The following is a 21873-nucleotide window of genomic DNA, read 5'->3' as shown; positions in this document are numbered from 1 at the left end:
GCCTCTCCCCAGTGTTCCCTCTAGTGGAGGAGTTTGGGGACTAGTGGGAGCCAATGACTTCAATAAATGCAGTAGAGTTAGAAAGTCATAAGACAGTTACTCTTAACTTGCCTGGTAGTAACCATTATAAAGAGAAACCTCCCTTCTAGGCCACATTTCCGACCTTGCTTGAAATCCAAGGTCGAATTTTACTTCTGATGTATTGCTGCTATTGTCTCAAATCCAATTTACATCTGTTTCTGTTTTCAGTGATTGCTTTATTCTTTTCCAAATCATCTCATCCCATCACAGGGTGAAGGAAAGAACATTTAGAAAACAGATGTTGTATCAACCATAACCATTATCCTTTATTGGATCCCAAAGAGGTTTATCTTTATCCATAAACAGGTGAGGAAGATACAAGCTTTCAGCTCAGCTCTACACTAAAATGCCTCACTGGGAAGAGGGCAAAGGCTCTGCCATCCATCTGTCATCATGACTCAGGTAGAATCATAATTGTTGTATTCAGCCCTATCATACCCAAAGCTCTCCTTTTTATAGCAAACATTTTATGATATACTCTTTAATATCCCAAAGTGAAATTCATAGATAATACATACACAAGTTCAACAAAAATAAAAGTGATGCCTGAACTGTAATATAAAGTAGAATGAAAACAGTTTGTAGCAAAATAACATGCATTGCAAGATAGAAATGCTAAGGCTCAATTCTATTAGAAAACATAGTGGTCAGATATTCACCCCATGTGGAAAATTATGAACATGACAGCTGCAAGATGACTGATACAGGTAGAGAATGAAGAGATTCAAATAGCACAGTTAGCACTGACATCAGTGATGCTTTTTTCTGGAACAGTGGGCAATGTTTGATAAAGTTCCAAATGAAATAAGTTACCACCTTCCACTTAGTTTACAATGGTAGCATTCCTGGAAAATTCAGTTTATGTTAAAATCATGCTTAGGTAATTATAAATAGGTTTTATCATTTGCATGAAGTGTCTGGAACTCTAACCTCTGCCCAATAAATATCCATAATACCCCCTAATCATTGTGATTGACAACCCCAAATGTCCCTGCACATTTCTAAAATGCCATCTAAGACTAGAACTATACCCACTGGGAATCCCTAGAGTGGAATAATTAAGGCCTTTTTGAAAGACAGGGATATAGAAACTAGGAACATGGACTCTGGGAGTCTACATTTTTGTCTGTGGAAGCCTTGCTTCAACTATGTTTCTTGAGACCTCACTGACTTTGACAAAATGTCACGAGAACAGTAGGTGTATTGTTGCCAGAGCCCTTGGCAAGATTCTTTGTGATCAGTTTCTAGTTTTAGTTTTTTAGAAAGAGTTTATTTCTGAACTGTGTAAGGACTCAAGAATACCCTTCCTGGCTGAGACTGATTTACCCTTGGGTATTATCTGCATGATGGGAAGGGCTATCACAGAATGACCCTGGGATGTGGACTGTGGAGGAATGGCCGTAGGTAAGGTTAAAAGCCTGGTTAGACATATTGATTATTGAGCAGAAAAGCTGATTTACCTTAAGTTCATATTCAAAAATAGTTTATCACTCAAACGTCCAATTAGCTCTGTTTCTGCCTCGTACAACCAAATATGAACAAGAATGTATCTGTGTATGGAACTGTCTTTGTGTCTGGATTGGGGCATGAATGATGAAGTAGTGAAAACACATGTTTTGAGGTCTTCAAACCCAGCTTCAAGGCTGCTCTGCCTGTCTCTGAGCTTCAGCAAGTTAAATAATGTCTTTGAACCTCCATTTCCTCATGTGTATAATAGGGTTCATAATAGTGCCAAACTCATAGGGTTTTTATAAAGACTAATGATAAAATATGTGTGAACCCCTTAGTGTAGTGACTGATCCATAGTTAGTACTCAGCAAATATTAACCATTGTTGGGGTGGCGATAATTTGTCACTCACACAGATCTTATAGGAAGGGAAAATATAATTTTTAAAAAGAGACTATAATTTGACCTTGATGATCTTGAAAGGAGGCAATTCTTTTGTTTAGGAAAGAAACAAGTTTTGGGCATATGCAATGATAAAAGGCGAGCTGGCCTGCCCCAGTTCCCACTATGGGCAAAGCTGTGGTGGAGAACTGTAGTAGAATTTTCTTGCAAGTTCTTTCAAGAGGGGAAGATGAAGGGTTGGATAGGAAGTAATTTCTGGGAGAGTTTGCAGAAGAGAGGAAGGGAACTTACTAAGATGACAGTTATGTTTGACGTCTTTCTGCCCTCTGCCTTCACCATCCACAAAACTTCTGATGAAAAGGCTGTACCCAGACGAGCCACACACATGTCACATCTGTACACAATGCACTTAGAAGCTTATGGTCACAGGAGGCGTGATGCTGAGCACAAGCAGAATGAGGAGGTTTAGTCCTCCCGTTGGTCCTAGGCAGAACCATGGAGACTCTGAATGAGTGAAATTGGGTGTAGTGGTGAGCCCCATGTGGGAAAATGATACAGGAAACTTTAGTAATATTATTAGTTCCTTAAAATCAAGTGCAAAACTTGTGAGCCTTTTTACATTTAGGTAAATTTCCCAATAATTCATGGAGGGTTTAAGTAAAGGGAAACAGAATGAGATGCTTTCAAACAACAAGAGGGAAATTATCAATACTAATTTCCACCTGGTGCTTCCACAAATGCTACTGTGAGTTTGATATTCACAGTGTCTATTCAGTAAAGAATTAGATTTATTGAAACAAAAATTCAGTGTTGAGAGATCACATTCTTATAACATCTCTCCACATGGGAGTGTATTAAATGCTGCTTGTATATTATGTACCCTGCATGATAGAAAAGTTTTTCCCAAATGCTTTGTGTCATGGGTTATAACTCACTGTTGGATTACAGTGAGTGGGATGGCTTACTTAAAACTGCTTTATTGTTAATGGATCTATTGTACAATTCATACATCTCTTACATAGTTTATACAAGTTCTTTGAAACATTTATTTTTAAATATAACCTGTAAATTTTGTAAGATATCTCCATTCTGGTGTATGATTAGTTTTATTTTCTGGGTAAGTTTTCATGTTTTATTTGCTGCAATGATCTTAATAAAAATGCTACATTACAATAGAATTCTTAAGGAATGACACATTACACCAACATTGTCCAAAAGAACGAATTAATCAAACATGATTAATTTTAATGTAACTACTAAAGAAAGATATATCATTTTATTATGACGCTCTAGCCATACATTTTCAAAATATGCTTATTAAACAGTAAATGTCAGATAATGATTCAGTTAGTTACATTTTTAGAAGTCATTAGGATCAATATTCCTCTGCCATAAATGAATTGAATAATAATTTCAAATACAGAGTTAATTTAATAAAAAATATGTTTTGAACTAAGACAGATATAGTGAATGACCAATCATTATTTTCTGGTTTCAGAGTAGCAGGGAAGATTAATTCAGTGTCTGTAAGTTTACTTATCACACTTGGCCTATAAATGTGATAAAAACAAATGAAGCAAAACACACGATGTAATCCCAGGTTTCAACTTCATTAGCTCTTTCAGCAAAAAGAGATCTGACATAGTACTTGGGGCCTTTGTATAAACTGAATACAAGCTGCATGATGTTTGAAAGTTTTTGATATTTGAATAGACATTTTAATAATACACAGACACAGATAAGAGATGTGAGTAGGTGGCTTGAGGTTTCAGAGTCCCTCCTGCAGTGTGTTTAGCAGCAGGTACAAGATAAATACCCAAAAAAAATCAGATTAAGGGATTAACAGTAGTGATTTTGCTATGGGTAGGTGAGTGGGGCCAGTGGGTGGTTTGGAAGGGATTTTTGAGCTCTTCTTTCATTTTTCCTACTTTTACATCAGTGCATTTAGGCCTGGGCAATTAAAAAAAGGGCATATCCTAAGGAGAATGAAGGCCATTTGAAGGTGACAGGTGAGATTCAGTAGAGGTTAAATTGGAGAAACTATATCTTAATTTACATTTCAACTGGGCAGTGACAATTGAATTTTTGTGTTCTCTTTTTAAGTGATTTTTTCTTGAAAGACCTTATCAATGACAGTTGAAGAATGGGGAGAAATGGGGACCATGTTTAAGATCAATGTGGCTTCATAAATTAAGAAAACAGGTGAAATGTATGTTTTAAAAGAGGTCCCTTTCATTTCAGGGTTTCAGTTTGGTCAGTCCTCTACAAAATTTTGAGACAGATACTAAATGAATAAGGACTAAGAGGAAAAAAAGAGTTTGAAAACTTCCCTGGGCCTCTGTCTCATCTATGAGAGGTTCTCTACAAAAAGTATTGCTCCAGATAGGATTTGATTGTTTAAATTTGTATCTTTATCCTGTACCACACGCACTTAAAGCTCAGACAGTCATCTCATCTCCTTTTTTTTTTTAAATAGAAATCACACAAAAAAGATATCTATGTATCAGTTTCTAATACCTAACAGAAAAGTCTTTTAAAATATTAACGTAGCAATAAGCAAATATGTACTATAGGATTAAACACTAGCATAAAAAACAAACAAACCCAAAACAAAGAACCAACAAAATTTTCTCTTGTTTTCTGCCCCTTTCAGATTTTGGACTTTACGAGCATTGCAGGAGAGGGGCATGAAGAATCACACTTATTTTATTTTAAAATTTGAAAATAAATGATGCCATAATGATGCATAAATCAGATTATTCTTTCAAAAACATCGATGGGAAAGCCCAGGTGATTTGAAGGGAAATGCTCTTTCTTATGAAGAAAGCCAAATAGGATCTGTCTCTAATAAATTAGTACAATCTTTTAAGATTAAAAATAGCAAACACATTTTTAAATAGTCTGATTATAGCTTCAACAAGTCAAACATACATTTCTATCTAGCCTATAGTTTTAAAGAATCAGTCTATATGGGTTTAACTTATCATCCCTTATTCCAATATAAAAAAAGAAGAAAAAAACAAGTCATTTTTGAACATTAAGATATTCATAAAGACTGTATAAAGTAAAAACAAAAACAAAAAAATCTTCACAGATTGTTAGCCATCTCTTTCAACGATTTCTCATAAATTCTTCTCTGTCCTTATCAGTAGATAACCCCCATCTCAGAAGGAAATACTTTCCAACACTTCCCAATGAGATCAGTGATTGCTTTTATGAGAGCTACTGCTCTTTGAGATGTTTAGGTGAAGGGAGAATATCTTCTATTAAACCAGTCGACGCCAAAGAACTACTCAAGGGGGATGTGGCAGAAGCTATTTTTAGCAGGTGAATCTATGCATTTTTCTCTTTGTTTTTATTTTCTCCACTTGCTGAGTATGTTTTAGAGCAGAGAGTACACACACACACACACACACACACACACACACACACAAATCAATGAATAACTCAATCATCTTTTCAATTCTGCCGTTTGCCTATAAGGTCTTTTTTTTTTTCTTTTTTCTTTCCCTTCTATACTCCATGCTCCTGAATCAAACAACATGTTCAGATTGGATAATATATTGCTAATTTTGTTGAGTTTGAGAGCCAACAAAACAATGGAGCCTTCTAACTTAAAACAATTTTCATCTTCAGCCCTCGCACCCCCAAACTCACAATTTGGTGAACAGTACACTACTTGCAAGTGATAAAAAGTTGAAAGGTGGTGGTGACTAGACCTAATGCTATTTTCTTATGCCATCTAGCTATAGAATTGTTGTTTTCATACTTTAAAAAAATATGTCTATGCTTTCTTTTTTTTCTTTTTTTCTTTTTTTTTTTTTTAGTCAAGTACTTTCTTAAAGAAACATTAGCACCACATTGGCATAGCTGGCCAAACAATAAATGGGAAAGCAAAATGTGCTACATCTTCCGTTTTAAAGCATTCTCCCAAGTGCATAAACTAGTAACAGAAACCCTGAAGCCACAGTGCATGAGATGGTTTCATCTACACAAACATTGACATTCCAAGGAGGGGAAGGATTCTCCAGGGACACCAGGCTTTTTTTTTTTTTTAAAGATTTTTCAAAGAAGCGATTTCTTCTCAATATTCCATTGGACTCTTAGAATGAGTGTGTGTGTGTGTGTAGGGTGAGTATTGGGAGAGTTTTCCCTTATCTCTAGAAGAGTGGATTCTAATGGAAAGATGCTTTCACTTTTTTAGTGGGTCTTCTTCATTTTAAAATGTTCTAATAATGCAATTATACTATTTGGGGAACTGGGAACGGACATTTGACCTAGGTATTGTGTTGTCAATTAAACTGGAAATCAACCCATAAATTGAAAGCTCACTCTTACATGTATTTATAGTTCTTTTGCAAATATCTTGATATTGCCTCATCTTAAAATTCTAAAGTAAAGCTTACAAATTGAGCTGTAAGATTTTTTGTGCTTCCTTCTGTCAATACTGGGTCATTCTGCTGTACTGTATAGTGATCAGCTGGTTTTTGGAGTTGACAGCAATTTGACTTCTAGTTTTAAATCATTTGAAAATAAGACAGTGGGTTAGCATAATTAGCTAATTTTTAACTAGCTGATTTATGATACAGTTGAATAGGACTGTGTGTTAGAAAAAATTAAGAAAAGTAATATGGCTTTCCATATTTAAGCTTTCCTCACTGGAGTATTTTTGGTTATGAATAGAATTATTAGTGAATCAAATAAGTCATAGACACTCTTAGAATTAACATATTCACCTATGTCTGGAAACATAAGTCTGTTGAAGGTTGCATGTAACATGTTATTGGTAGTCAGTAATTTAAAAAGGTATACACTAGGAATAAGAAATAAAAATCAGAAGTGCCATTTTGGGAAAATGTATCCATTTTCCCAGTGGATCCACAGAACCCATATGTCTAGAAAACAGATGAAGAGCAAAACCGCCTATGGTTTCTTTTACATTGTCCACAGTGATCAGAACATAGTTCAGCATGCTGGAGGTGCTGAATTCAAATAACACTGTGGACTGAGGTTAAAATACCAGTTGGCTGAAAGGGACATCCATTAAAGAGGCCTCTTTTTGCATAAGTTTGGAGATACAAGAAATCTCTTTTTTTTCTGGCCTCTGAACCTTGAGGTGAACCAGTGGAATGAAAACCAAAGATGCTATTTTTGTTTTGCATGTACACTCTCCAAGAATAAAAGGGATATAATTTACATGAAATAATCAAGTCTGGTTGCTTTTTACCAAAAAATTCTAAGGCAGATAAAAAGATATGAATGATGAATGATTTGTTGTTTTAGTAAGAAAACCTTGATATATAGACAGGAAATATTTTTCTAGGTCAGCACGGACTTGTTCTTATCACTGGGTTTTCTTGATACCAATTTTCAATTGAATGGATAAGATACATCCACAGAGGACTAGAAGCCACTCTTCTAAGCAGACAAGAGTTATGAGCTAGAAAATTTCTAGCTGTGAAAGAAACTTTTGTCTCTCAACTTGCAACTCTGGTTAAGCATGTTTTTGTGGAAAAAAAATTTAAAAATATATGTTTATGTATATACTTCCAAGGATAAGAACAAAATACATTCAGGAAAGTAAATTTGTGACTTTTTACTAGTTATTATTTCAGTATTTGAAATCTTGGGCTTAAAGAGAGGAAATAACTGTGGCTTTCAAAACGAATAGTCTCATTTATGATATTAAAATAAGTATTATTAGATTGGGTTTCCCAGGTGGCTCTGTGGTAAAGAATCTGCCTGCCAAGCAGAAGATGTGGGTTCGATCCCTGGGTTGGGAAGACCCCCTGGAGGAGGTAGTGGCAACCCCCTCCAATATTCTTGCCTGGGAAATCCCATGGACAGAGGAGCCTGGTGGGCTATGGTCCATGGGGTCACAAAGAGTAGGACATGACTGAGCGACTAAACAACAACAAATTATTCGATTATTAGTAAATGCCTGGAAGAGTCAATATGTGCTAACAAAAGGAGTAACCATTCTTTCACTTGTAGAAATCTGTTTTTCTCCTTCTTTCTTTTCCTTTCTCCATTTTCACTTTATATTTATAAATCCAAATGCAGAATTCAAAATCAAATTGTAGATGCAAATGTTTCTATTTTGAAAAGTGTTTTAAAAGAGATTGAACTGTTAGCTTTTAACAGATAGTTAGTTGGATAGCCTCACTGACAAGAACTGGCATGTCAAGAGCATTCAGCTTATCAATTTTCTAGCTATGCTGTGAATGGGTTGTTTATAGAATTCTTTGCATCCTAGCAACTCAAGGGCTCTGATCTTGATGCCCTCATAGCAACTCAGGATAAAAATCTGGAGCTTTATCTTTTTAATCCTCATACCACCCCTGTGAGGTAGGTAGATTACATATTGCCCCCATTTTGCAGATGAGGAAACTGAGGCACAGAGAGGTGAAGTGACTTGCCCAAGGTCACACAGTGGTGAGTCCATGGCAGAGTCGTCAGATGTTTGTTTCTTCAGCGAGAATAAGAAACCAGGATTATTAAACTCCTAGCCTTCTGCTTTTTCTACTCCTCTCTGGACTTGCCAATCAAATTTGTATCAGTGGACTTGGTGTCTTATTTTCCTTGGAAGCCATAATTGGGGAGCTTTTCTTTCCCAAATGTTTGAGTTTTGAGTACCCTTCCCCTCTGTGTAACCTTTGGCTCCAGGCTTCCTCTTCAGTTTTGCTTTCACCTTTTACCGTTTTGGCCAGACTCTTTCATATAACAAACTACAAAATAGCACCATTGTACTAAAAAACAGAGTTTTACATACTGTTTGATATATCCTGTAATATTGATACGCTAAATTTACATAGTGCTCTATATGGAAGAAATAAAAAGAGAGAAGTACTGATCAGGTCACACACTAACTCATCTCTTGAAGGAACCACTCAGTTTGAGACTTTCTATGCTTAAAACATACGCCTAAAACGATTGGCCTCAAAGTTGTAACTACTTGCATCTTTTAGCAAGATGTGGAAAAAATAAAGCTTTGTGTCTAAAATAAATGCATCCAACTTATATTTGGTACAAATGCCACAGATGGGATCTTGTGGGTTAAACACTGGTGTGCTACTTAACTGCTTGCTGCTGCTGTTTCGGAGGCCAAATTCAGCAAATATAAAGGTGATGGAGAGGGGGGCGGGATAGAGGAACAAGGTTTTCAGACACTGTAAAACAAACAGCCTGTGTTGCGTAAAAAGAAGTGCAAATAAAAAAATTAATAAACCACTTAGACAAGCCTGCTGAATGAATGTCTCTAGCAGCCAAGATTCAGAGATAAATTTAGTGCAACTGGATCTATACAACACCCATGCATTTGTGGCTCTTGAGAGGCAGGGACTAAGATCTATATATATATTTTTTCTCTATAGAACATTATTGATAAAGGATCAACAGCAATCTACCAACTCCAGGGTCATTTTTGCAAGGTGCAAAGCTTTGAACAATCACTCCTAAAGACAATGTTGGAATGTTTACTCGTTTCACTGGGGGGAATGCCCATCTTCTGAAATGTTATCAAACTTGTTTTTGGTGGGTCTTCTGGTGTTTGACCGGTGACTCGTGCAGAGCGAAGGGTCCTGCCGGTGGCGCATCATTCTTCACTCTTTGGGGAGGTCCTCCTACATCCTGTAGTTCTTGCTTCCTGCACTGCCTCTGCTTGTGTTCTTCAAATGTACTTCCTAAAAACATGGGAGAAAAAGTGACATCACTTGGATGAATTTTTATGTACCCAACCCATCTATTTCTAACACTGGGTCTCAACCTTCATTCCTTATGTCTCACCAGTCAGTTTAATAGACAACTTGGGCCAGGGTTTTCTGAGAAAGACATAAACAAGTGGATGGCCTTGGGTTTTTCATTTAGACAAACCTCACTAAAGCTACTTCAATTTACCCTTGATGGCATGGGGACCACAAATTGCTTTGTAATCACACAAAAATATGTGTTTATTCATCTGCCACTATCACAGGTTCTTTGGCAGGAAGGGGATCCTTTAAAATCCAGTCTTCTGGCTTGGAACATCTTTTCCTAGTGAGAAAAAAAAAATCATATGCTGGGATCATCCTCCATTGTTTTATTGCTTTTTGTTCTGTTTTAGTTTCTGTAAAAAGGAGATAACTTTTCACTTTCTTCTTTTTCTCCTCTGGAGAGAGGCAGAGGTTTTGAAGTAGAATATTGGGAAGTTTTGTACCAGATTTGGAAACTACAAAATCACAGACATTCTGAGCTGTGCTCAAATCCTGGTTCTTCTATTTTCTAGCTATGTGAACTTGTGTAAGTGACAATCTCCTGTGTCTCAATTTCATCCATTAACTGTGATAATAATAGTTTCTACCTTTTAGGATTAAGGATTAAAAAATTAGAACATAAAATCACTTATAATAGGCCTTGAACACCGTGAAAACTACATAAGTATTACCAATTGTTATTTACTATTATTATTATTATTCAATATTTATTGGAAAGGAACTATTCTTGGATTAAACATTCTGGGTTCCTTGTTTTGGTGCTACCATTCACCTATCAACAACCATTCTGTTATCCAAGGAATACTGAGTTTTGCTTAGAATAGAAGCCCTATGATAATAGGGACATGTCTCTGCTCACTGTTACAGCTCCATGTCTACACCAGTGCCCAAAACATTTCAGGTGCTCAATAAATACCTATTGAATGAATATAATGAACCCTCTGATAATGTGCAGGATCAAGTCATTATACTTCTTCTGTAATTATTATTTTATCCTTGAACATACTTAAGTAGCAACATTTATTTAGACAAATAAGCTGCAAAATAAAATCCAGAAGGAAATGACATTTACATGCATAAACATCAGGTGCGGCTTCTCTTGATTTTCCTTCTAGTCAGGAGGCCCTGAGAGAAGGACGTAATGGATAATCATTGGTACAGAATGAGTTTTAAGGATTCCTTTTTCCCAGGAACATTTTCCATCCAGACCAAAACCAAGGGTTCTCATCACAGGCACTGGAATCTCCAAATCTTTCCTTCTGGCTAAGGAAATGATCACTCTTCCAATCATTGTTAGACATTTAAAGATCATTGTGAGGGACCTTGGAGATCACTCAGACCTGAGAACTGGAGAGGGTGAGAAGCTGAGGCAGAGTCAACTACTAATCACTGGAAATGATACCTTTTGACTCAGACCCACAGGGATTTGATCATTTTTCTTACACATATTTTCAGCTCTACCTGGAACATTAGAGTTATCACCAAGTCCTTTATAAAAGCAAGTTAGTACTTTGTATGTTGATGGTGAAAATAGTACCATTACACGCCAGTCAGGATGGCTGCTATCCAAAAGTCTACAAGCAATAAATGCTGGAGAGGGTGTGGAGAAAAGGGAACCCTCTTACACTGTTGGTGGGAATGCAAACTAGTACAGCCACTATGGAGAACAGTGTGGAGATTCCTTAAAAAACTGGAAATAGAACTGCCGTATGACCCAGCAATCCCACTCCTGGGCATGCACACCGAGGAAACCAGATCTGAAAGAGACATGTGCACCCCAGTGTTCATCGCAGCACTGTTTATAATTGCCAGGACATGGAAGCAACCTAGATGCCCATCAGCAGACGAATGGATAAGGAAGCTGTGGTACATATACACCATGGAATATTACTCAGCCATTAAAAAGAATTCATTTGAATCAGTTCTAATGAGATGGATGAAACTGGAGCCCATTATACAGAGTGAAGTAAGCCAGAAAGATAAAGACCAATACAGTATACTAACGCATATATATGGAATTTTAAAAGATGGTAATGATAACCCAATATGCAAAACAGAAAGAGAGACACATATGTACAAAACAGACTTTTAGACTCTGAGGGAGAAGGCGAGGGTGGGATGTTCTGAGAGAACAGCATTGAAACAAGTATACTATCAAGGGTGAAACAGATCACCAGCCCAGGTGGGATGCATGAGACAAGTGCTCAGGGCTGGTGCACTGGGAAGACCCAGAGGGATGGGATAGTGAGGGAGGTGGGAGGGGGGATCGGGATGGGAAACACATGTATATCCATGGCTGATTCATGTCAATGTATGGCAAAAACCACTACAATATTGTAGAGTAATTAGCCTCCAACTAATAAAAATAAGTGAAAAGGAAAAAAAAATCATACCTCCTGAATAGAAGGAGGAAAACACCATTGTGTAAAAATGTTTATTAAAATATCTAGCTCAAAAAAAAATATATATCTAGCTCAGTGGCCACTGAAAAAAAATCTTTGTGGGAAGAAGATGGGCATTCGTGTAGGAGAGCTTGAGATGCTATCTGTTTACAATCCTGGCACTTTCCCCTCTAATATACAAATTTTACCATGTTCACTTGACATGCATTTGTTGCTCTACAAAGCATCTGCTGTTAAGCTACCGGTAAAGTTTTTATTTCTAAACTTACACCTTATTCTGCTTCCTTAAAGCAGTTCTCTGGAAAATGGAAGAAAGACATGTAGCGACAGAGTGGACATACTACTGTCCCAAACTCCTTGAAACATTTCTGTTCTGTTCTCAGTAGACCCTGCTGACGGTATATGGCTCATCAAACCCCCATAATCACTATTTTTAAGGATACTATTGCTCTATCTGACTAGTAACCAAATTAATTAACAGGACTAAAAATACCCTAATTTGGGTTTTAGCCTCTTTTTCTGTTTACAAGGCATGACAGCTTAGAAAAAGGATTTTAAAGAATCTGAATAAAGCCCATTCTAAGGAAACACTCGGTTACAAGTAAAAAGAAAGTATGTGAGGTACTTAATCTCCAGTCTTCTTCTCAAGCCAAATTAGTCACAGGCTTCCAGAAGAAAAAGTTCAGGTATATTCCGTACCTCTCTCTTCACATTCATGATCACTGTAGCAAAAACGATTGAGGTTGGTTTGGCCAACCACATAGATCTTATCCCTTTCCCCAATTCAGAAACTCTTTCTTTTCTCTTAAAGCAGAAGTATAAGGTGTAAAGTCTGAGTGGAGGGATCTTCTGGGCTCTTTCTGCTGGGTCTGTCTCGGCATCACAGCCAAGTCCTGGGCAGAAACTCACTCGATAAAGCTGACACTGCTCCAAGTAGCATGGTTCCCATGCACACAGGCGTATGATGGAGGCCATTCAGAACCAGCTGGGATGGCGTCTGGTTTGCATTTGGCTCTCTGCCCAGGCTCTCACATGTGACTTCTTTGTTGCAGACAATGACAGTGACAAAACAAAAGCACTCAGGATTTAGTCTCATTGCATCTGTTGCTTTGCTCATTGTTTTAATTTAATGACGCGGGCCCCCCTGGACAATGGGTGCAAGTGGAGGCCTGCGCGGGGCAGCCGTCGGAGCTGGCATCCTCCCTCCTCAGTGTGCTTCTTGAAGGGGTTATGAAACTGCCCCACATTCAGCCAAGCAAAAACTTTTCACTTCAACAGCCTGTCCAAGACAAACAAGCCAGCTAAAACCGTTTCTAGTATGCAACTAGACAGATTTTTTGAAAGGAAAACAGTAGTGAGTAAATACTGTTTCCTATTGACACCAGAGAAGGTAAGATTATTTACAAATAAAAAAAAGTTGGTCCTCAAGCTCAGTGGGGTTGGCTAAGGAAACATACCCTCTGAAGGAAGGGTTAACTGACTCATGAGCGATAGGTTTGCTAGGGGTTAATTTGTGATATACATTATTACACAGTGTATGCCATACACAGATATATAGGAAGTTGGAAAATGCCATGAAGGGATCATTCACATTCCCCCATTATCTCTTGGTGATCCTAGCTCTTAGTTCTCCAGTGGAAAACTGTCCACAAACTTTTTAAGTTCCCTGAGAGCTAACGACAATGGCAGTAATAGTTATCTTGATTAAAATTTGCACGCATTTTACAGTTTACACAGTCATCTCCGTGAATCCTCCCAACAACCTCAGGAGATGAGGTTGTTTACATTGGTATCATTCACAGTCTGAGGCTCCTGAAGATTTAGTGACTTGCTTGAGGTCACATAGGAACAACTTGACAGACCTAGAACTAATAGTAAAACCACCTATTATTTTCATCAAAGAATAACAGTTCTACCAGTTGAACATGTGTATGTGCTGGTCACTGTTTTATAAGTGTTAATTGTAGACATTTTATTATTTAATTCTCATAGTTCTCTCAGAGATGGGTACTAGTGTCTTACCCATTTTACCTTCATGAAATATGAATAAAAAGCAACGTGCCTGATTTCTTACAGTGAAGATGTAACCATGTTTGGGATTTGTATCAGTCGCTTCTGATCCTGGAGCTCACCAGATAGATACTCGACCATGATGCTTCCCAAAGAGGTAGACCAATATCTGGTGTTGCAAAACGCAACAGTAATTGATAATGTCATGAGTTGCCCATGATCCCAGATGGTGGCAGATGCTGGTTTAGAGGGTAAGGCAAGACTCTAAACTAGGGACGTGGGTACCCTCCCTGATCCCAGTGTGAGCTGAGTCCCGTTTGTATGCTATTAATGGAGATCTAGTAGCACAATATTCATTTAGCAAAAGCTAGCCCTGTGAATATGATTAGCCCTTACTTTCTCCCCGCCTATCTTTGTGAGACATTGCCTGAGAGGCAGAATCTAAAAGGATGATAATAGCCCCTTTAAATTTTAGGGAGGAAGCAGTGATGTTTTCAATAGACTATGTTTCCATCTCCACCCACTACAAACAAGTTAAGTATTGTATGACATAAACGCTAAGCCTGGCACCCTATAAAAAATGCTGGGAAAATACTGCCCATCATGGAATGTTAATAGCCTATTGTACAGCCTAAAGTTCTAACTCAGCATTGACTTTCTCCTAAAAAGGGCAAAATAGAAAAAAAAAAAAAAAAAAGGCAATGGATGATTGAAGAGATGGCCCAGATGTCAACCTGTTGAAAAGGATGTGCCCTGGCTATTTTGCTGGCTTAGCCTGGAGACATGTGAAATATTGGATGATGATTTAGATGTCTCAGTATCAACTTTGATATCATTATTTTGGGGGACTGCAAGTCCAAATTCCAGGAGAGTGAGGTCAGTCTTTCATCTCTGGGAGCCACGTAGAGTGAGTGTCATGAGATCAACTCAGTGCTCTGGGATGTGACTTTTAAAACCAATCGGGATGGGGAATACATGTAAATCTATGGCTGATTCATATCAATGTATGACAAAAATAAAAAATTAAAAATTAAAAAAAAAACAAACAAAACAAACAACAAGGTGCACTTTTCAAGAGATGTATGCTCCTGGTAGAGTAACGGCCTCTTCAGCAAAGAGATAGGTCTAACCGTCTGGGCACAGGGTTGGTCTGCCCAGCCCCCTTTCTATTTATGTTTTTCTAGAAATGACCTCACCCTATCTTTTATGTGGTTAGAGTGGGAAAGGACATTTTTTCCAACATGATCGTCTCCTCTGACCATGCAAGGTAGATGGGTCCCACAGCCCCCTCTCAGAGCTCAAGAGTGTAGTGGGGACACCAGGGCAGACCCAATATCTGGGAAACCCAAGACTTCTTTATTGGCCATCTTTGGCTCAAGGACTCCTCAGAGGCTTTGCTGACTTTTCTTTAGATGGTACAGCCATCCAGGATGCTTGTACCGAGTCATCTCTTCTCGGCTTCACTGAGGTCAGACTTGCACTTGCATTCTGCTGACTTACTCAGGCTTTCCTGATCCTCTCCTGCTGCTTTTCACATGGGTATTTTCCCTCATCAAACCCTTGCTCCTGTAACCCAGTCTCATACATATTTCTCAGAGAACCTGGATTTATATACCTAGCTTGGATCCCAGCTCCCAACACAGAATTGTGTGACCTTTGACAATCGCTACACTGTCCTCTCCTTCTCAGTTTCCTGTTCTGTAAAATGAAAGGGTGGAGTAAGAGCACCCACCTCATAATGTTGTTATGCTTCCATGTGATCACCCTTACACATTTACCTACCGCAGTGGTGTGCAAGAGAGCCAGTTGTTTCAAGGACCCTTGGTTTAGCTCTCATTTGTGAACGTGATGGCAACAGCTGTCTGTTCTGGCTCTGTGCTGTCAGAATCCACTCTGGGTCTGCCTTTGTTAGAGCACTGACGTGTTGTGGAACAAATTATCTAAGTGTTTGCTTTCCCACTAAAAAGTAATCTCCTTGAGGGCAGGTAGCATGGTCCCTTCACCTCTATCTCCTCCTTGGATGTGTGAGCAAAATGGCGAACCCGGAAATGCGTGTTCCATTGATTTGCATTTCCTGCAGGAGCGGTGGCATAGAGTTCAGGTTAACGGCAGCCTTACATGGCTTCCTACTTCCTGCTGCGCACAGAGCCCATCCTGTCTTGGAACTTAGAGGTGGCAGGCTGCAGTACAGTAAGTATCAGTGAAGAAATGCAGAAGAGAGGGCACAGTGCATGGTTAACATGCGGCAGTCCACCTTGAATTTGGATTCTGGTCTGACCACTGGTTAGGGCAAGACCTTGGCAAGACATCTAGCCCCCTTAGTCTAGGTTTTCTAATTGTACAGTGTGGGAGGGGGCGTAATTATAACATTTACCCTTTAGGCTAATGGTGAAGATTAAGGAAGTGATTTGTGAGAGCCTTTACCTCAGGGCATGTGCCTAATAAATAACAGCTATTATTATTGCCTTTTTAGAAATAGTTCCTGTTGGGAAGGCACACCCCATGCTCGAGTACTGCCCTTTCTCCGATTGGGGGGTAATAGTTACTTGTTGGGTGCCCAGGGCACCCTTGACCGCTGCACTAGCAGATGCGTAGCTCTTGTTTCTAGTGACAGGTACACCCCTAGGAATCCCCCAGTCTAGGGAATGTGTTTATCCTATAATTATTCACAGATTATCCTGTCTTGGCAATTCCTTACTTTTCAAAGGATACCACCTGACTCTGTTTGAAGTATTTTTGTCTGTGATGTAACAAATCACTACCAAAATGGTTTAAAAGCCTGAAAAAAGAAAAAGGAAAGGGAAAAAAAGCTGAAGGGTATTTTCCCTTGCTGGCAAGAGTTATTTATGTTGCCTTGAATAGTCTTGAAGGATGTTGTAAAATACTCCAGGGCTGCTTAGGCTGTTGATTTTACGGGCAGCCTGTTTTGTTAGCTGTTTGCGTTACATTTTTAAATTAAAAAAAAACACACAACACTTTGAGCACACTATCTTTCCCAGAGGGAGTTGATTTTAGAATTGCTGAAAGGTTCAACTGTTGTGGTATTTAAAAAAGTGAAACACCAGATTCTAGCAATTTTACTGATATGTGCTAAAGATTCAGCATATTTTTACCTAAAAACTGGATTTGATTATTTTTTTCTCGTTAGCCTCCAAAATAGCATTGTTTCATCTGACATAAAACATATGTTGGAGTCCTTAAACTCATGTATGCAGTAATTTATATTCTAATATTCTGGGGAGATGTGGGGCTCAAGGTTGTTACCTTTTGGTATCATTTCAATGCAATAGTGATGAGTTCAGAGATTAGTAGGAAAGGGCGTTACCCTCTTTCACTCATGCTTTGTGTGTGTGACAAATCTGGGCAGAACATTCAAATACTGTGTTCTGAATTTTCCTCCTCTGAATTGAGAGAAATTTTGCAAGTTTGGAAGGCTCTTCTGAACTTTTAGGATGAACAAAATAACACCATGACAAGTTAAAGTGATTTGCGTCTGTTTGAGGTTGACGTGAGTCTTCAGCATATAAAGTAAACGTGCATGGTGCCAGCCAGTGCTTTTCCAAGACAGAAAATGGCACAAGAACAATTCATGTGTGTATACAGTTTAAAAGAAAATCAGAATTGTGCCCAAAGTACTTTTACTTCCATCCTAGTGTTCTTTGAATAAGGAAACAAGTATCATTATTGACAGAGACAAACCAGAGCATCCAATAGTGGCCTTGGTCATTCAATACTGACAAAATAATGCTATGTATTTATCGATTCCTTTAATATTTTCCATTTTTTTCTAGCCCTCCAATGCCTCATGAATGATTCAAGTTTGCCACACTCAGATTGTGACATAAATATCACATATTCTCAAGTCTACAATAGGATTCCTTATCCAACCCTCAACCTGCCATAGTCTTACTCCTAATCATTTAGAATTTTTGTCTTGCCATAATTGTCATCTACAGCTGTGAAAATACCACATCATATTTTCATGGATGGCAGAGCTGGCTGGTCTTTGATTACATGACCTCTTGGAGCTGACCAGACAGAAAGCTCCATGTGAATGTTTATATATTTTACAGAGAATTTTGTAAGAAATTCTGGCATGTGAATCCCACTGTGTGCACGCGCGCGCACACACACACACACACACAAAGTAAAGAGAAAATAATCTTTCTTCCAAAACTAATTGCTGTAGTTAACTACAGATTGTAAGTTACCACCAAGGATATTTGGAATTAAAGTTGGATGGACCTTTAGCATTCTTATTTCTATCAAACCTCCACTTTTTCAAAAGACTTAGTTTTCTGACCAAATGGATCTGAAAACTATAATCTCATCAGTGAATAAAATAGATGGGAATCTTTGGAAATGTTTTCTAGCTCTTATTACTGATGGGGTAGTAGCCCATTGAGCTATGGTTGAGTTCCTCATGTGGTGAGAAGTTTCTTTGCTGCTCTCCATTAGTACCAGACATGAGCTCATATGCCCATTGTCCCACATCTCTCATAATTTCCTTGCTGTTATCAGTTTCCATTTCTCTCTACTTGAGTTTAAATGTAAGTCTATATTTCTAAGCCATCTCTTTTGTTTGCAAGATAAAAACAAGGTGGCCCTAAGGGTATTAAAGTGTTAGTCGCTCAATTGTGTCTGACTCTCTGTGACCTCATGGGCTGTAGCCCACCAGCTCCTCTGTCCATGGAGTTCTCCAGGCAAGAATACTGGAGTGGGTTGTCATGCCCTCCTCCAGGGGATCTTCCAACCCAGGGATTGAACCCAGATCTCCCGTATTGCAGGCAGATTCTGCACCATATGAGCCACCAGGGAAGGCCCCCTTAAGGGAGTTAAAGCAGTCCCATTAAAGAAGGAGTCCTAAATAGATGAGTATCAGGGAACGGTACTCAGATTTCAGTTAGAGCTCTGAGGATGAAAAAACTGACTTTGACCTTGCAGATCTGGAAATTTAATGACCACTGAAAAATTTTTCCTAACCTTGCCTGGTCCTTCTTTAAAAATAGACTTATCTTGCCTAGGCCAATATATATTGTCACTGATTTTCAGAGGATTCAGGTGCTGGGCTTTTAATCACTGGAGAATTCTATAGTGGATATTTAGAAACTCATAAAGGCACTCTGCTTCTTTTAAAACAATTTATCTTTATTTTTATTTTTATAATTATTTTCTATTGGAGTATAGTTGCTTTCTAATGTTGTGTTAGTTTCTACTGTAGAGCCAAGTGAATCAGCTATGTGTATGCATATATCCCCTCTCCTTTAGATTTCCATCCCATTTAGGTCACCACAGACCACTGTAAGTGATTTATCTTCTCATTGTCAGCAAAAGGCTTCCACCTTAACTCTAGACTATCAGTTTTGTCCTGGATTAAAAATCAGCTCTCTGTTGTCTAATAAACATTGCTCAAAGCCCTATTCCCTTCATACAGGCAAGCAAAGAGAACAGACCTCATCTTCCTCCATGGTGTGTAAGTGGACTTGAGAAATGGCAAGCCCTATTAGTTAGGAAAACATCGTTTCCTGTTGGTGCGGGTGGGAGGGAGAGGGTCAGGAGCTGGAGGGGAGAGGGAGGAGGGGCTCTCCCGGAGCTTCTTTCTCTGCCTCCTTTTCCACCCTTACATCCTAACAGCACGCACATGAGAAGCTGTATGAGGTTTTGTTTGTTTTCAAGAGATGTTTGAAAGAAGATCAAATGCTTGTGAGAGGCACTGAATCGGCAGCCCTAGAAACCGAAATGTCCCGGAAGCTGTGTGAGCCCGGAAATATCCCACATTTTTATTTATTTTGGCAATTTTACTTTAAACTAGTAAGGGCTGGAGTTCATGCTACAATTAAATTTTCCTCAGGCACTGTGAAATGAAAACACATTTTACATTTGATTTTAACTGGTTGAGAAAAATGGTGGTTTTCTGAAAGTTCTTTTCTACAACCTCAAAATAAAAGTTAACAGTTCCTCATACAGGACAGTCGAACTTCCATTGAAGTTGGAATAATTCATAGAACTGGGGTTCTCTGGGTTGGAAGGGGTCTTAGGTCACTGAATTCTCTTTCTCTTATCATGTGCTTGAAAGACACTACCACATCACTGGAAAGTGTTGGTAAGCTTAAGCTTGAAGATTTTGGTGACAGGGGACTTACTTCCACTCAATGAGACCTATTTCTTTTTCAGATGGCTCTAATTTTAAGAACTAAGAAAAATAATATCAACTAAAACTTTAATAGTGCTTACTATGTGCCAGGTACCATTTTAAACACTATAATTTATATTTGCACACACATACACAATCTCAATAAATCCTCACAACTCTTATGAGGTAGATTCAATTATTACTCCCATTTGGCAGATGAGGAATCTGAGGTACTGGTAAATTACATTATTTTCCCAAGGACATACAGCTATTAAGTGAGATAGCCAGGGTCTGAAACCAGGCAGTCTGATTCTAGATTCTGTACTCTTAACCACTATGTTTTGTTGCCTCTCCTATCTTTATCATTCTCCTTCATGCCTTGTACAGAGGTTTACATATCGTGGGGTACTCAGTAAAAATATTTTTCAACAATTTAAGGATCATGAGTCCTTACATATTCCTGTTAGTTTTACACACAATCATCAATTTGCCCTAAAAGAAGCAGTTGAAACAGAGGGCTTTTAAATTATTATGAATACTCTGCCTACTACAAGAAAGCATTGAGGGGATGAATAGGGAACATGACATTCACTATAAAGTACTCAGCTGGTTTCCATCTTTAGCAATAAGTCCTTGAATGAATTCAATTTTGGCTTGAGTATAGCAAATTCCAAACATGCAAAACTTGTGCAAGCACAACTCCTCTGCCTTCCCTCTTTTACTCTGCACTTGCGTTACTGTCTTAGGCAAGGACGAGAGGAATTATTTCATCTCAGCAGTGCTACCCTGGTGGCTCAGACAATAAAGAATCCACCTGCAACACAAGAACCCTAGGTTTCATCCCTGGGTTGGGAAGATCCCCTGGAGAAGGGAATGGCTACCCACTCCAGTATTCTTGCCTGGAGAATTCCATGGACAGAGGAGCCTGGTGGGCTACAGTCCACGGGTTTGCTAAGAGTCAGACATGACTGAACATCTAACACAGATACAGTGCTACTTATGGTCTATTTCCCTACCACTCTTCCCCTCCCTATCTCACTCATTTGTCCATCCATCCTTTCATTCATCATTATATGCCATGTATCACTAGTGCTTGTTTTAATAGTAGAAGGGAGGAGATGAAAGACAGCAATAGATTCTTTCTGTTTACTTAATTTATGTTATTTAGAAATCACATGTAGGCATTCAAGATGACTGCTTTAGTTAATATAACCCATTGCAAAAAGAAAGAAAGTGAAGTCGCTCAGTTGTGTCCGACTCTTTGCAGCCCCATGGACTGTAGCCCACCAGACTCCTCCATCCATGGAATTTTCCAGGCAAGAGTACTGGAGTGGGTTGCCATTTCCTTGTCCAGGGGATCTTCCTGACCCAGGGATTGAACCCGGGTCTCCCGCACTGCAGGCAGATGTTTCACCATCTGAGCCACCAGGGAAGCAGCGTTTTAACTAATAGTCTGATGGTGAAGCATTCTTTAACTGGAAAGTTCTATTGCTTTCTTTTCCTTTTAAAGTCTTTGCCTTTTTTCTTGAATGAAGTTCATTATTGGGTATAATTGTCATTTATCCCTGTGTTATAATGGCATTGATCCAACCATCAATGAAAAAGGGAAGGGATAATCCTCTAAGAAATCCCACAGAACATCGACT

At 38.6% G+C, this 21873-nt stretch overlaps 1 protein-coding gene across 4 annotated transcripts in view; it reads right to left on the bottom strand.

Annotated features, from left to right (window-relative positions):
- Window positions 1-3155: 3155 nt before the first annotated feature.
- Window positions 3156-21873, bottom strand: part of IGF1 (insulin like growth factor 1) — a 79761-nt gene continuing 61043 nt past the window's right edge. For all 4 annotated transcript variants that reach the window (XM_043881097.1, XM_043881096.1, XM_043881099.1 and 1 more), the window contains exon 4: window positions 3156-9613. In XM_043881097.1, the coding sequence (XP_043737032.1) occupies window positions 9554-9613 (60 nt within the window). In that variant the 3' untranslated portion in view covers window positions 3156-9553. The remainder of the gene's footprint in view (window positions 9614-21873) is intronic.

This window comes from Cervus elaphus, chromosome 22 (assembly GCF_910594005.1).
Source record: "Cervus elaphus chromosome 22, mCerEla1.1, whole genome shotgun sequence".
Classification (NCBI taxonomy): Eukaryota; Metazoa; Chordata; class Mammalia; order Artiodactyla; family Cervidae; genus Cervus; species Cervus elaphus.
Note: the sequence above shows the minus strand (reverse complement) of the source record. Positions and strands in the feature narration are given on the sequence as shown.